General features: G+C 40.9%; 1 protein-coding gene and 1 long non-coding RNA gene across 8 annotated transcripts in view; one reads left to right on the top strand and one right to left on the bottom strand.

Annotated features, from left to right (window-relative positions):
* Positions 1-390: 390 nt before the first annotated feature.
* Positions 391-16,745, top strand: part of DDX6 (DEAD-box helicase 6) — a 34,574-nt gene continuing 18,219 nt past the window's right edge. For 2 of the 7 annotated variants that reach the window (XM_082683610.1, XM_082683615.1), the window contains exons 1-4: positions 936-1,030; positions 3,858-4,331; positions 7,918-7,981; positions 9,079-9,183. In XM_082683610.1, coding sequence (XP_082539736.1) covers positions 4,132-4,331; positions 7,918-7,981; positions 9,079-9,183 — 369 coding nt within the window. In that variant the 5' untranslated portion in view covers positions 936-1,030; positions 3,858-4,131. Of the gene's footprint in view, positions 487-935; positions 1,031-1,134; positions 1,684-3,857; positions 4,332-7,917; positions 7,982-9,078; positions 9,184-16,745 lie in introns of those variants that run through there. The other 5 variants (XM_082683609.1, XM_082683611.1, XM_082683614.1 and 2 more) reach the window with 4 other exon arrangements.
* On the bottom strand, positions 9,847-16,394 carry LOC309840969. The gene is made up of 4 exons (XR_014298874.1): positions 14,378-16,394; positions 13,765-14,162; positions 12,643-13,540; positions 9,847-12,414 (listed from the first exon to the last, which is right to left on the bottom strand). It is a non-coding gene; the product is annotated as an uncharacterized lncRNA (long non-coding RNA).

Here is a 16,745-nt window from a genome sequence, read left to right as displayed (position 1 = left end):
CTGTCTCAGCTGGGTGAGACCCAGGTTTTTCTTTTCCCTCGGCCCGTTCAGCTTCCTAGCTTCAGTTTTTTCGTTTAGCTTGGAACCAAACAGTGCTCCCGATATTTCTGTTACGTGAAGACATTAGGACATGACAAGTACTTAGGGAACAGATACAGATACACATCAGTAGCTTTCTAGTGAGGGCCAGGCAGGCGGGAGAACGAATCGCCCTCGGCCGCCTTCTGGTTCCTATTTCCAGGAGAAGTGACTCCTCAGCGGCTTTCCCTTCCTATCCAGGAGGCTGGCCCTCTCGGGCCGAGAAGGTCGCAGCCCCGGGCCCCCGCCCGTGCCGTCGCCCCCCTTCCGGCCCCCACTCCCGGGCGCGCGCCGACGCCTCCGGGCCACTAGTTCCGCGCGTTCCTGAACGGAAGCGCGTCCGGAGGGGCTCAGCTGCCCCCTGCCCCCGGTCCTGCAGCAGCCTCCGCCGCCCGCGGGGGACTTTAGGTCAGCTCTCCCGTCCCCGAGCTGCGACTCGGACGTCTCGTTCTCGGAACGCGTCCTTGCTCGGGAACAGCAGCTCATCCTCTGGTCACAACCCCTGCTTTCCACCTGGCGGGGAGCGAAGGCAGGGCACACTCTTTCCGGCCATCATTCCCCACTCATTTCTCCTCAGCTATGAAAAAGCTAGCTCTCCTTCCCATTCAGAAAGGAACCCGACTTCCCCTTCGAGTCTCAGTCTCTCGGGTCCCCAGTCGGTGTGAGAGCACGGCCATCCATCTTCTCCTCAGGGAGGCTCCCCGGCCCGCATTCCTCCCGTCGCGAAGCCGGGGAGGCCGTGACGCCGCGACAAGCGCGGCGGCAGCGGCGGCAGCTGAGCTCTCGCCATTTTGCGTGGAGGAGGAGCCGCGGCCGCCGCCATGCGGACAGGCAGGGGGAGGGGGAGATGAGGGGGAGGGGCGGCGGGCGAGCGGGGGAGGGGCAGAGCAACCGAGTTAGCTCAGCCCGGGCGGCGACTCCGGCGGCGCCATGAGAGCGAGCAGCGGCGGAGGTAGGGCTGGGCGGCCGGGAGAGCCGGCGGGCGCGGGCACGGGCAGCCCTGCGGAGCAGCCCCCGGGGCGGGGCGGGGGCGGGGGCGGGAGGAGGAGGCAGAGGCGAGGGGCCGGGTGGGGGCGGGCGGAGGTTTCCGAGGAGGAAGGAGCCGCCGCCATTTTGGGAGCTTCGAGTCAACAATAAAGGACCGAGGGTGCCGAGCGGGAGTGGCCTCGGTGGTAGGACTCGGGCCCGAGCCTCGGGGAGTGGGGTGAGGTGGTGAGGTCGAGGTCAGCGGTGCGGCCGGGGCCGCGGGAAGCCCCTCGGCCGGCGGGGGAGAGGGCTCTCTGAGGCGGAGGCCTGGGGCCTGGCCCGGCCCGGGGGAGGAAGGCGGACGGCTGGCGGCAGCCCTGTGGGGTGGGGGCGCCTGAGAAGAGTCGAATATGGGAATGTCGTGCGCGGCGGGGTCCAGAGAAGGAGCGGGTGAAGTACTCAGAGGAGCTTTGTGGAAGACGAAGGGATGTGGGAGCACAGAGGCGGCAAGGACTTAGGGGGATGTTGGAGGTTATAGGGTACGAGGCGGCCCTATAGGGGGCGGCAGGGATATGCAGTGTCGGAGGGCTGATTTCGGAAGAGGACCCGCTGTTGCTTGCTTGGAATAAGGCCTCGTAGGTCGGTAACAGGAGGGTGCTTTTGGAGCCCCCGAGTCGTGAGGGAAAAGGAGGGGCTTTCTCACTTAAGGGTTTCTCTTTGGGGCCTTACTGGGGGAGTCCCTATTGTTTCCTACCCGCGGAGTTGGTTCCCTGCTCTTGTGGCGCAGCTGCGATTATAGGGCCCCAGCCCTTTTGTGTTTATGGTCACAGAGGGCTGGTTAGAAGTGTTGGTTTGGGGCGGCGTTTTGGGGAGCAAGAAATTATTGCCCCACAATTACGGGGCTCAAATCTTTGGCTTGTTTCTTTCCCTCATCGCTCAGTCCCTTTTCTCTACCACAGTCCCCTTTTCCCTTCAGTCCCTCCAACTTGCAGACCGAGCTTAGAGAAACTGCGCTGCATTTGCAAACAAAAGCTCTTGTCTGAGATGACGATAGTGTTTTGGGTGTGAAACTGTCAGTTGCTAACTACAATCTGGGAAGTGCTGTAATTAACTCCGCGAGGGGCTCCTCCCAACTAGTCTACGTTTCGTTCGTATTTTTGAAAATGTAGAATGTAACTTGCAAGTCTAAATTGGGAAGGGGTAGGAGGAATATTTCCTTCTCTGAGACAGAAAGCTGCAGTGCAGGTTTCGGTTCAAGTAAGAAGGGAGTAATAGTCACATTTTGGATCCAGGGAGATAAATGGTCTTATGTTAAGAGCTCAGGGACAATAATGATATCTTTTAATCAATCTTTAGAGGTTGCCCTCTTCATCCTCTTAGTGCTTGGCGAACAAGTCTTGTGTAAACTCCGTGGTATTGTTGATCATAATATAAATCTGTCGATACAGGAAACCCATTTACCACCTTGAACTGAAATTAGGTGGCTGGTAACCACGGTCTGCTTAAGGCATCAGATTCTAAGAGACTTAGAAATATACAGCTTTGTGTATACGATAACCAGGATTTGCTTCTGAGCAACTTTATTTTCAGTTTTTAAAAAAGACATAACCAGTTGTCTTTTAGAAAAGATGTATTACTTTGGAATGCTTGGTATTTGGCCAAAAAAAAGAAAAAATCAATAATTAATACGCTTTTTTTTTTTTTTTTTTTTGTAAAAATTTATAAAGGAGTTTAAAAAAGAACAAACCCAACAGAGGAATAGTAGTCCTTATTTTCTGGCCTTTGTAAATTGTTTTTCTTTACTACATTTCAAAATAATTCGATTTGGGGACTAATTAAAAATGGCGGACTTTAGCCAGTTCTTTTTTAAAACAACTGTTTATTAGTACTCTGGGTTTCTTGGAAAGTTTGGTTAAAGTTACTAGTGTGTTTTAGTCTTTCACAGATTTTTTTTTTTAAACACAGGCAGTTTCCTTTGTGTGTTTTTGTAGATATTTTTAATAACAACAGATATTTTATGTTAGGATACACTTTTTGAAAAGTGTTATTGAAATGTATGTAGCTAGTAGTTTTTTAGTATTCAGATTTTATTAAGGTAGCTAAAGATTTTTTTGGCTGTTTCTCAAGTGAAGGATTTTGACATGTAGACATGTCTTTATCTCTTGACTTCTTCAGTTACTGTTTTAAGGGGCAAAATTTAAGAGAAAAAATAATTCATTTTTGTGAATTTGAACCTCTATGGTTAAAATTCATAAAGGCACAAGTTATTTTTTTCCTGAAAGCATAGTCATAGTGCACTTAATTTCAAGAGTTTGCAGTTGCTGTCAGAAATAGGGAAAAAAAAAAAAGAATTGTCTTGCCTTGTTAGAAGATACGTAGATTTACATTAATAAAATAGTGTGATACTTCATTCAGTTGTAACACAATTAAGTATAATGAATCATTGACTTTTATTCATCAGGAAGGAAACTGAAGGAAGAGATTGCCATTTGACAGCTAATGCTAATTTAATCACAATATCTTTCTACCTAATCTTCTCTGGGTTACTTTGAACTGACAATTTTAAATGTTTGAGATTGGTCTCAGTTGGCTTGGTGGGTTTTTTTTGGGTGGTTTTTTTTTTGTTGTTTTGATTTTTTGTTTTTTGAGGCAGTCCATCTTTTGTGTCTCTTCCTAGCCTGACTAGTGTTTTGGTCTAAGTACATCTGTATTCTTATTTAATAGAATAATTTCCTCTAAAGGGGTTCTTTTAAAAAGGGAAAGTTTTTTCTAACTTTCCTATGTTTGCTAATTAAACTTTCTCTTTGTTTCAGATTGAAGTGAGTGAATTCAGATCTATAACTCAACCTTGTTAGAGGGCTTTTTAAAAAATAAAAAGTTGATTCGGTGCATGAGAGCAAGTTACTGCTGCTTACCGTTCAGAGACTTACAGGTGCTTGCCTGCATTGCAATAAAGGACTCATATATTGAGCAAGACTTATATTTATCTCTTCATTTTGGAGAGCCTAATAAACTGTTATTACAGTTTCTCTACTGACTTTCAAAAGTTTTGAAGTTTGAAAGAGACATCTTTACAATTAATACAGCATGAGCACGGCCAGAACAGAGAACCCTGTTATAATGGGTCTGTCCAGTCAAAATGGTCAGCTGAGGGGCCCTGTGAAGCCCAGTGGTGGCCCCGGAGGAGGGGGCACACAGACACAGCAACAGATGAACCAGCTGAAAAATACCAACACAATCAATAATGGCACTCAGCAGCAAGCACAGAGTATGACCACCACTATTAAGTAAGTGTTAGAATGAATAATAAACAAACTTAGAGGAGACCAAGGGGATGTCTTTTTGCTACTTTGTTGTTGACTACTTTAAACCTTATTTTAACCATTTTGTTTGCAAGGAAAAGACAGATGACTGTTTTATGGCGGTTGGGTATTTGCAATTGAATAATGTATTTTTGTCATAATTCAGGTTCATTAACAAAATATAGATAACAGATGATAATATATTCATTTTGTATACATTACTGTTTGAAACATTTCTGGCATTCATAATGAGCTCAGATTCATCCTGTTTTTTGCCAGTATGGCTTTTTCCCTAGTGTTTTACTGTACCTTACCCTAATTCAAATAGCAGTTAAAGCCAGTTTCAAGTTTTAAGGGTTTTTTAACTTATTTTAATTAAAGATTTTATTTATTTATTTGACAGAGAGAGATCATAAGTAGGCAGAGAGGCAGGCGGGGGGGGGGGGGAGCCTGATGTGGGACTCCATCCCAGGACCCCGAGATCATCTCCTGAGCCGAAGGCTGAGGCTTAACCCACTGAGCCACCCAGGCGCCCCTCAAGTTTTAAGTTTAAAGACTGTCCCAGACATACTCACTGACAGAAAATTTATCCATAACTTTTTATTTTTTTTAAGGTTATGGAACTTTGGTTTTTTACTTGAAAAAAAATAAGCTTTCTCCTTTTATACACAAGATTACAAGCCATTATATATTCCTAGGGTTTTCAAGATTTTGAACTCTTGGAAATTCATGCAACTGAATAGTTCCAGGCCCCTTTGTTGACTCTAAAAACTTTGTTGCCTCATCTTGCTACAGAATATTTTTTCTTTTAAATGTGCTGTCCTTCATCTAAGTGTACACTTTATTTTTTTTTTAAGATTTTATTTATTTGACAGAAATCGCAAGTGGGCAGGCAGAGAGAGGGGGGGGAAGCAGGCTCCCCGCTGAGCAGAGCCCAATACGGGGTGACACAAGGCTCCATCCCAGGACCCTGGAATCATGACCCCAGCCAAAGGCAGAGGCCCAACCTACTGAGCACCCAGGCGCCCCTAAGTGTACACTTTAAGTTACTACTATCACTCTAAGATTCAGTTAATAGAAAATTAACATTGAAGACTTGACCAGGGGCACCTGGGTGGCTCAGTGGGTTAAAGCCTCTGCCTTCAGCTCTGGTCATGATCCCAGGGTCCTGGAATCGAGCCCCGGATCAGGCTCTCTGCTCATCCAGGAGCCTGCTTCCCGCCCCGCCTGCTTCTCCACCTACTTGGTAATCTCTGTCAAATAAATAAATAAAATCTTAAAAAAAAAAAAAGACTCTTGACCCCATTTCACATTTGACTTTTAATATCTAGCCATAGAGATGGATCTGTTCTCTTGAAATCTTCATATGATGTTGAAACTGGGTCACTGAACTAATGTGTGTTATATTACAACCTAGGTCCTTTCCGTGCCTAAAAAGCACTTCTAAAGAGAAGTAGCACTTACAAGCTACCAGAGTATCATATAGATGGTTACTTGAATGTGGTTTGCTAGTGACTTCTAAGAGTTAATTTCCATTGGAATTGGTTTGGTCATTGGAAGAATTAGTATTAATGCATATTCTGTTATTGCATTTTCTATTTTTAAGCTTTAATTAGTATAGAAATCAAGAATATTCTCTAAATTGTAGTTTGTCTTTTCAATATATGAAAAAGATTTAGGCTATTTAAACATAAAGCTGTGTTATTTCATTATTTTCTACTTAAATTCTGATTTCAGACAACAGATTTTGCATTTTATTTTTGGTCTGCCTGGGATTAATGGTGGTTTTTATTGTTGTTGTTTTTTTTTGTTTTTAACTAACATATAATGTATTATTTGCTTCAGGGGTACAGGTCTGTAAATCATCAGCCTTAAACAATTCACAGCACTCACCACAGCACATACCCTCCCCACCATCCATAACCCAGCCACGCTATCTTAAGATAAGAGTCTCTTATGGTTTGTCTCAATGGGTTCTTTTTCATTCTGTGGGTTCTTTCAATCTGTTTGTCATAAATAAATAAATAATATTTATTTGTTTATTTAAATCTGTTTGTCATCTCTAGGATCTAGAATGCTCTAGATCCATCACTGTCTTCAGAATTCATTCTAATACTTAGTCTCTGTCACTTACTCATTTTAAATAGTTTGGGTCCTCTAACTCCTAAGATTATAAATTCCTTGTGATAAGATTTTCCATTGTATTTCTGCATTTTTATTCACTTTATATTGAATTTGACAATGGCAGGCTGGCATACTAGGATGTAAAGCTGACATTTTTGCTCAGAGACTTTGGTGTGTTAATTATAGGCAGAGTTGAAAGGCTTTGGTACCCTTGAAATTGGGAGCAAATAGTTAACTGTGTTAGAGTACTTTAAATTATGTGGGACCTACCTTTAAGTAAAATAAGTCCTCATCTTTCTAAATCAAGACTCTCGAGAGGTTTTGGAGGCTCTGATTATGTAAGCGTTGCTATAATGAAATCGTAAAAACTTTTATTTAAAGATGACACATTTGAAAGCATTATCTGCTTTATTGACCATTTTTTCCCCCATGAGGTGCTTCAGTATTACTTGAGGTTTTTACTTGACCAAAAAGAGAATTTTACTCTTGTTTTCTTGGTTTCAAGCATTCTCAGTTTCAAAAAAAAAGATTGAGAGATAGTCACTAACAGCTAATACTGAGGGGTTTTTTTGGTTAAGATTATATTTGTTGGGGGGCATAGAGCCAGATACAGGTCTCAATCTGACCGTGACCTAAGGCCAAGCTTGACCAACTGAGCCACTCAGGCACCCCCTGAGTTCTTATTTTGCCAGGAACTATGCTGAGTGTTTTATGTAAATTACTCGATATAATTCTCAACCCCCTTTATATATGAGAAAATTGGAGGCTTAGAAAAATAACTGCTGCAAAGTCACAAAAATACTGAGTAGTAGAGTCAGAGCTTGGCCTCAATCTGAAACTTTGGAGCCCTTGGTTTTAATTAGTCACCAAAAGTTAGAAACTCAGATGCTTTACAGGAGACTGTGCTACATGAAAAGGTACTTGCTTTATCTGAAGGAGTCTCCTGCTTGATTTAAGCCCCCAGTTATTGACCTCTGTCAAATTGTTGACATGTAGAAGTTTGGAACTGGTGTTGCTAAAGCTTCCTTTTTTTTTTTTTTTTTTAAGAAAAGCCTGAATCTGGACGTTATATGAAATCTCCTAATTTTTAAATGTTGGCAACTAATTTAAATTAAAACACACTACTTATATCAAATAAACATGGTGGTTACCAAGATTGGACAACAGTTGCACTACATATTACACTGCTTCTTTTAAAAGGATGGATGCCTTATTCCCTTCTATTCTTGATTTTTTTTTATCCTCTCTAGATTGTTCTTTTGTAAGAAGAGTAGTTTTCCTAATGCTGTTTATTTCTGTTAACTATATTTCAAAGTAAATGGCAGTATATTAAACTTACTGTGCTTTTTAGAACTTAATTATAATTAATTATGGTGAATCATCTTTGTATTATTAGAATAGCAATACTATGAATTCTCATGCCTCAATTTTATTATATTCTCCATAGACCTGGTGATGACTGGAAAAAGACTTTAAAACTCCCTCCAAAGGATCTAAGAATCAAAACTTCGGTAAGTTGATTGTAAAATTCAAGTGGAAAAATGGTGTGGAAACTCTAAAAGTGAAGTTGTTAATTATAACAATAGGCACTGTGTGTTTACACTTAGTTTGTAGTGGTTGAAATTGTATGGATCATATATCATGAATTGCCAAAAATTTTCGCCTTTTGGAGGAATCACATTAATATAATAATGTGTATCTGTATATTCAATACTGTATTTATACATCTGTATATTTTATCTAATTTATGGAGTATTTTCATGGTTTGCAAGACATTTTCTCAAAATTCTCTTATGCCCCTAGAAGTACAGTAAGATTCAGGTTAGGTATTATCCTTATTTTGTGGATGAGGACAACAAAGTTGAGAGATTCGTTCTCTTAGCCCAGTGTTCCCAACTGGGGGTGATTTTTGTCCCTTAGTGGTGATTTAGCAGTAGCTTGAGACATTTGATTATCAATGGCTTGTTTGGTTTTTTTAATAAAGATTTTATTTATTTATTTGACAGAGAGATCACAAGTAGGCGGGGTAGCGGGGAGCAGGCTCCCTGCTGAGCAGAGAGCCCCATGCAGGGCTGGAGCCCAGGACCCTGAGGTCATGACCTGAGCTGAAGGCAGAGGCTTTACCCACCGGAACTACCCAGGCGCCCCAGTTATCACAGCTTTTTAAACTCCACTTACGAGGATGCTGCAGGATGGCGCCTTATGAAAGAGAATTTTCTGGCCCAGTGTCAATAATGCTAAGTTTGAGAAATCTTTATTTAGAATAGGATATTTGCAGACAGTGAGTGGTGGAGCAGAGTTTGACTTCACCTCTTGCTATTTGTAATTGAAAGCGTGATACTTAAATAGAAATAATAGTACTCAACCAGTCCTCAGAAGAATATGACCACAGGGTGGCCTTTTCCCCAACAATTTTTAAGTGGCCTGTGTGTGTTAAAGAGTGGTTATTCCTTAGGAATACTTGAAATATAGATCAAGACAACTCATTTGCATATGTTTATATTTTAAATGGGGTAGAGGAAGAATAAGTCTCTCAAACAAACTTTCTTTAGTAACCGCCAAAGGAACACAGTTGCACTTCATTTTGTTGTTTTGTTTATTTGACTAGGATGTGACCTCCACAAAAGGAAATGAGTTTGAAGATTACTGTTTGAAACGGGAGTTATTGATGGGAATTTTTGAAATGGGCTGGGAAAAGCCATCTCCTATTCAGGTACGTTCTCCCGTTTCATCCACTTGTGATGTAATGTTTTAAGTCAAGCATTCCATACTTTTTGATCTGTGTGAATGGTAAAATTAGTATTTTTCTCGTGTATACATGTGCACCTACACACTTTTTCTGAACCTTTTAAAGAAAAGTCAGAAAATCATGGCCTTTACCTTTAAACATTTCAGTGTGCATTTCTTAAGAAATGGGATTTTTTTCTTTTTTGAGTAAGCTCTATGCCCAACATGGAGCTTGAACTCAAGACCCTGGGAGCAAGAGTTACATGCTGTACCAACTGAGCCAGCGAGGTGCCCCTGGGGATATTTTCTTGTGTAACCATAGTACAAGTGTAAACATAGTACAGTGTTAAATTTTGTCAATTTAACTTTAATACAGTATTACTATCTTATCTGTTATTTGTATTCTAATTTTTAAATGACCCCAGAATGTCCCTTATAGCATTTTTTTTTTCTTTTCTGTACAGAATACCTCCTAAGATCAGGTATTGCATTAGTTAGTTATATCTCTAACCTCTTTTAGTTGTCAGCATTTCCCTAGTCTTTTTTTGATCTTTTATGACATTGACATTAAAAAATACAGCCCTTTTTTCCTAATAGAATATTCCTCATTTTGGGTTTGTGCTCTGTCTCCACGTGATTAGCCTCAAGTTACTCATTCTTAGTCAAACTACTGCAGAAGTTATGTTATGGCTTTTCAGGCTACCACATTTGAATGTATTCACAGTGTCCATATAGTTTTCATTGATGAATTTAATTTTCATTATTGTCTCAAGGTGGTGTCTGATTTTCCTACTGTATAATTAATTGCTTTCCCCATCCTTCCCTTGAAACTAATGAGTAGTCTGTGGGAACTTTAAGACCATGCTGATATCTTACTCTTCCACCAAAATTTCTTCCTAGTCTTCGCATCCATTGTTGATGATTTGATCTTTACTCTGCTAGATTATGATGAGTTAACCAGTGCTAGCTAGCACTCCTTCCACATTTGGCCTTGTAAAGAAGAGCCTTCCCTGGGGTACCTGGGTAACTTATTTGGTTAAGCAACTGCCTTCGGCTCAGGTCATGATCCTGGATTCCTGGGATAGAGTCCCACATCGGGCTCCCTTCTCCCACTAATCCTCCCCTTTTGTGCTCTCTCTCAAACAAACAAAATCTTTTAAAAAAAAAAAAGAGCCTTCCCTATCTCTTCATGTATTTGTATATTATCAGTGTGGACTTAAAAATCCCCCCGCCCCCCCGCCAAGTGGTATTTTTGTGGTCAAATTGTCTCTTTTTTGGCCATTGTGAGCTCCATGAAGCTGGTCCCTGTGTATTTATAATGTATGCACACTTGTTTTTTTCCTGATAGACTGGTTTTTTTAGAGCAATATTAAGTTCACAGCAGTTGAGCAGAAAATAGAGATTTCCCTTAAACTGGGTCCCCACTCATACATAACCTCTATTAACATCCTTCGCAAGAATGATGCATCTTTTACAACTAGAGGAACCTCAGTTAACATTATCCAAACTTCATAATATATATTAGGGTCCACTCTTGGTGTTGTACATTCTGTGGGTTTGAACAAACGTGTGATGACATGTACTCATCATTGATATCAGGCAGAGTAGTTTTACTGCCCTAAAAATCCTCTGTGCTCTGCCTGTTCACTCCTCACCTCCCTTACCCCTTTATTTTTCTTGAGTACTTCTTTTTTGGCATATCATGATGCTGAGCCTGTCTGTACCTGTCTTGTCCCAGCCTTGGAATCAGCCATTTCTCCAAGGAGCCCTGCTTAGTGGGGTAGTAGTATTAGAGACTTAAATCTGAGTACATTCTTTGCTCTTTGGCCCTTTCAGTGACTAGAACAAGGAAATACCTGTGTGTGTGTGGGCACGTACATGTAGACATAAACATGCATGTTAAAACTGTTAAACCCAACCTGTAATAAGGACAGACCCGATGACATCGTTGAGTACTTTTTCATTGAGCAAACCTGTACCGAGTGACCTAGACTGCAGATGTTTTTATGAACAAGACAGGATTTCTGTCCTCACAGTCATGGGGTTAAAATAGCTAATCATACAGATAATTTCAGTGTGATATGATGAGCCCCTTTCTTGTTGAAATTGTGTATATATGTAGCCATTAGAGGAAGACAGAATAACCTAGAGGTGATCCATATTCCAAGCAGAGAATAACTGGGATAATGGTTGTTTAGGGGTTTTTATCTTTGTGTGCCTTTGTGGACAAACTAAAGTTTATTATGGCTGAGAAAGTGTCAAGATTATATACATCACCAGATAGGCAGTTTGAGTGCAAATATTAAAAATATTTTGGAAATTTATTTTTTTGTTATGTAGTTCATGTTAATCCATTTTATTTACAGGGGTGAAAAGTTTTATGAGAGTCTTCTACTGTAGGGACTAGATCATTCAATTTTGTATCTCTAGTACTTAGCGAAGTAGATGGCAGGAAATCGGCCTTCAGATGTTCAGTGGTGGTTAGAATGCTTTGAAATCATGGTTGACATGTCTGCAGGTTAACTTTGTCTATAGAACTATTGAAGAACTAGTCTGGGCAGACTGCCCAGGTCCAGTCCCAACTCCAGTCCTTTATAAGTTGATTATTTTGAGTTATCTCTCTAAGCCTTAGTTTCCTGGCCTGTAAAGTTGTTAGGATATTATTTATCATAGAGGAGTTGTGAAGATTAAATGAGGTAGTACATTTTAGTATGCTTTGTATAGTGCCTTGTAGATGATAAATGCTCTGTAATTGTTTTAGGTTACTATTCCATAGAGTAGTTTTATCAAAAAAGGAGATAGGGAGGCAGGAAGGAATAAATGCCCCTGCCTTCCTTAAAAAAAGGATTGGTTCATTCATAGCAAACTTAATTCATTCTTTTTTTAAAGATTTTATTTATGGGGTAGGGGACAGTGGGAGAAAGAGAAACCCAAGCAGACTCTGCACTGAGCACAGAGCCCCATGTGGGGCTCGATTCCACGACACCAAGATCACGACCCAAGTCAGACACAAAATCAACTGTGTCATCCAGCTGACTTCATTCTTTTTTTTTTTTTTTTTTTTTAAGGTTTTATTTATTTATTTGACAGACAGAGATCACAAGTAGGCAGAGAGAGAGAGAGGAGGAAGCAGGCTCCCGCTGAGCAGAGAGCCCGGTGCGTGGCTCGATCCCAGAACCCTGGGATCATGACCGAAGCTGAAGGCAGAGGCTTTAACCTGCAGAGCCACCCAGGCGCCCCAAGCTGACTTCATTCTTTTTTTTTTTTTTTTTTTTTTTTTAAAGATTTTATTTATTTATTTGACAGAGAGAAATCACAAGTAGTCGGAGAGGCAGGCAGAGAGAGAGAGAGAGGGTAGCAGGCTCCCTGCTGAGCAGAGAGCCCGATGCGGGACTCGATCCCAGGACCCCGAGACCATGACCTGAGCCGAAGGCAGCGGCTTAACCCACTGAGCCACCCAGGCGCCCCAAGCTGACTTCATTCTTAATGGACCTTTGCTGACTCCTGTTTTCCACCTTTGTATTAAAATTTAAAATTGGCTTTGTTATTTGCACTTTCAGTATTAGTATAATATATGGGCAGTTATCTTTCCAGTCACTTAACCAAACTCACATTTAGCTTTTTTGGTGAAGTAGAAATAATAATCTCCCTCACATGGTTTTTGTGAGGATTAAATGTAACTAAAACAATGTTGTGAAATAGCAAAGCAGTGTACAAGTACAAAGTATTTTTTTTTTTAAGATTTTATTTATTTATTTGACAGAGAGAGTTCACAATAGACAGAGAGGCAGGCAGAGAGAGAGGGAAACAGGCTCCCTGCTGAGCAGAGATTCCCGATGCAGGACTCGATCCCAGGATCCTGAGATCATGACCTGAGCCGAAGGCAGCAGCTTAACCCACTGAGCCACTCAGGCGCCCACAAAGTATTATTTTAGATATCTAAGACCACCATTCATATTGTCTTTTTCTCACTATTATTTTGCCTAAAAATCTATGGAAAACACAAGATGTTCCTTAGAACTATTCAGTGTAATAAACCATAAATGTTAGGATTTTAGAACCCCTGTAGTGAAATCTAACCTCATGACTGGCTGCCCTCTATTTATTCTCTTCTTATATGCGGTCTCTCCTTGCCTTCCGGTTGTTTTTAAGGTGTTCTTTTCCATAGTACTTAGTTTACAGTTTTACACAGGCATTTTTCCCCCCAAATATTGAAGAAGCCTTCTTGATCAGATGGTGGGTGTCCTCTGTATTTGAATTTTCTTTGAGGTGAAATTTTATTGATTATAAGATTATTGGACAATGAAGCACTTAATTATATTCTCCATAAAGAATATTTTACACTGGGGCGCCTGGGTGGCTCAGTGGGTTAAGCCGCTGCCTTCGGCTCAGGTCATGATCTCAGGGTCCTGGGATCAAGTCCCGCGTCAGGCTCTCTGCTCGGCAGGGAGCCTGCTTCTTCCTCTTTCTCTCTGCCTGCCTCTCTGCCTATTTGTGATCTCTCTCTGTCAAATAAATAAATAATAAAAATCTTAAAAAAAAATTTAAAAAAAAAAGAATATTTTACACTGATAGGCTGGAACCAGACATACTACAGCTTGCCCCCACACATCTTTCTTTGGTGTAGCCATCTGTGACTCTAGTTCTAGTTCTGAATGCTGTGCCCCATAGCTAGCATAAATCTGCCACTGTAAAGCATAGCTTTATAGGAGCACAGACTTCTTTGGAAGGTGTAAGAACCTACTGTTTTATTCTGCTTAACATTATGAAACCTTACAGAGTTGACCTTTGAACAATAAGGGTTTGAATTGCGTGGTTCCACTTATACACAGATTTTTTATGGTACTATAAATGTGTCTTCCTTACGATTTTCTTAATATTTTTTTTCTCTAACTTTATTTATACCTAACATACAAAATGTGTGACTATTTACGTTAATCAGTGAGGCTTCCAGTCAGCAGTAGGCTATTAGTTAAGTTTTTTTTTTTTTTTTTTAAAGATTTTATTTATTTATCAGAGAGAGAGAAGGGGAGAGAGCGAGCACAGGCAGACAGAATGGCAGGCAGAGGCAGAGGGAGAAGCAGGCTCCCCGCTGAGCAAGGAGCCCGATGTGGGACTCGATCCCAGGACGCTGGGATCATGACCTGAGCCGAAGGCAGGTGCTTAACCAACTGAGCCACCCAGGCGTCCCTAGTTAAGTTTTAGAGTAGTCAAAAGTTGCATGTGGATTCTTAATTGTGTGGGATGTCAGTACCCGTAACCCCCACATTCAGGGGTCAGCTGTATTAACTTTGAGATGATTGAAAATGGTAACTCTGACTGCTTCCAGACCCTAGGCAGACCTTTTGAAGACTTTTTCGGTAAGATAATGATGAAATGGCAGTTAGTCCACTATTGAGGGAAACATGGGAGTTCCTTATTGTTGGCAAAAAAATTTCTTATTAGGTCAAGAATCTCAACTATTTTGAGAAATTATTTTGTCAACCAGGTGTAATAAGTTTTAATTAAGAATTAATAGCTTATTGTTGATAGTTAGGAATTATAGCATTCTTAATCCTTTGTAAATGATTTCTCTTGCTAACGTGGATTTCTTAGAATTATAGGAATTGTTTTTCAGAATTTGCAAGAAAAAAAATCTTTAAATGCATTTACTCATTAGTTACTGTGGTAAAACTGGGGTGTGTTCCTTAAGTTAGAGATGTTTTTGAAATTATTATCTTCCAAATTCTTTTTTCTGGGCAGCAGTAGATACCTGTGATAACCATTGCTATCTCCTCTACCATACTCATACTATTTTCCCGCTAAAATTAAGATTCTTAAGGTCAGCTGACCCAGGAAGGGTCAGAAACAACTACCTAAAAGCAGCTAATAGGGCAATTTTCAGCTTTTTTCGGTACCACACTTCTGTCAAATGCCTCTCAGTACTAGGAAATTGGAAGGTATACTCTGCTTTAGTTGTAGGCAGCAAACCATCTTGGGCTGACTTTAGCAAAGGGGAATTTATTGAAAGAATATCACAGGAGTTCACTAGAGTGAGAAAAGTCACACTTGGAATTTGACCAAGGACTGAGGCAGTTCTGAAGGGCTTGGAAATTGTTACAGTATCTACTATAACAATTTAAAATTGTTAGAGGATCTCCTATAACAATTTAAATTCTTAGAAGAGAGCATGGAGCTGGCCTGGGTTCAGTTGATGTCTCCTGTTTAGCTGGAGAGGTTACCTAGACACCCCACCGGGTGGGGTGGGGACATGTAATTCCTCAGAAGAAATTTGGGGTGCTAGGGAAGGTGGATCCTAGGGTAACCGAAACAACAGATAACTTAGTGGGTCATTTCCACCTTAATGGTGGAACATGGCCTTGGAGAGGTAAGGTGGCAGAATCAGACCTTTTGGGGTTGTCATGGTTTTGGTAACTTGACTAAGATGCAAATCACACAATTTATACATTTAAAGTATACAATCCAGTGGTTTTTAGTGTATTCACAGTTGTGCAGATTAATTTTAGAACACTTTAATCACCCTAAAAAGAAAGTGTTTTAGCAGTCACCTCTCATTTTCCCCTAGCCCTAACCAACCATTCATCTCCATGAATTTGCCTGTTCTGGACATTTCATATAAATGGAGACATACATTGTTTTTTGTGAGTGATTTCTTTGACTTAGCATTTTTTAGGGTTCATCCATGTTCTAGCATGTATTAGTACTTCTTTCCTTTGTATTGTGGAATAATAATTCCATTGTATGGCTGTACCACCTGTGGTTTATCAATCAGTTGATAGGGTTGTTTCCACTGCTAGCCATTTTGAATACTGCTGTGAACATTCACATAACATGTTTTTGTGTGGGAATGTTTTTATTATAAAACAAAAATACCTAACTTGAATGGATGTAAATAAAAGTATCTGGGTGCCCAGCAGACAGTTTTTAAAGGTTTTTGCTTCCTCCTCCTCTGTTTTCTCCCTGGTAGCTCCCATGATTTCCTCTTGGGTTTCACAGTTGTCTGAGCCTGACTTGAATTCTCTTTCATTGTATTACCTGATTTTTCTGGCGGATAGTAGTAAGATACAGTGTGGATGTGTTGAATTCAATGACTGCTACTGCTGATCATAATGGTCACTATATGGGACAAACTATCAGTGAATCTTAACTTGGAGACTAGCTTGCTTACTTTGTTTAAAAAAAAAAAAAAAAGAAAAAGCCTATCTTTAAACAGTTTCTGTAGAGCATAAACCCTATCAGAGAGTGCAAGGGAATAGAATTTAGTGGCCTTAATCTGAGTTAGAAGGTGAACCCAAAATGGGAAATTAGGATACCCTTAAGCTAATTCTCACCTGCCTCACTTCATTCAAAAGTTTATTTTAAAGAACCTGACTTAAGTCATTTGGAGGCCCTTGGAGACCACCTAGACTTTTATTCTGTTACAGAACTGAGTAGTGTGCTTAGTAGCCTATTTAAAAACCATGGAAAAGGGCGCCTGGGTGGCTCGGTGGGTTAAGCCGCTGCCTTCGGCTCAGGTCATGATCTCGGGGTCCTGGGATCGAGCCCCGC

The sequence above is a fragment of the Mustela nivalis genome (genome assembly GCF_964662115.1).
Source record: "Mustela nivalis genome assembly, chromosome: 9".
NCBI lineage: Eukaryota > Metazoa > Chordata > Mammalia > Carnivora > Mustelidae > Mustela > Mustela nivalis.
Note: the sequence above shows the minus strand (reverse complement) of the source record. Positions and strands in the feature narration are given on the sequence as shown.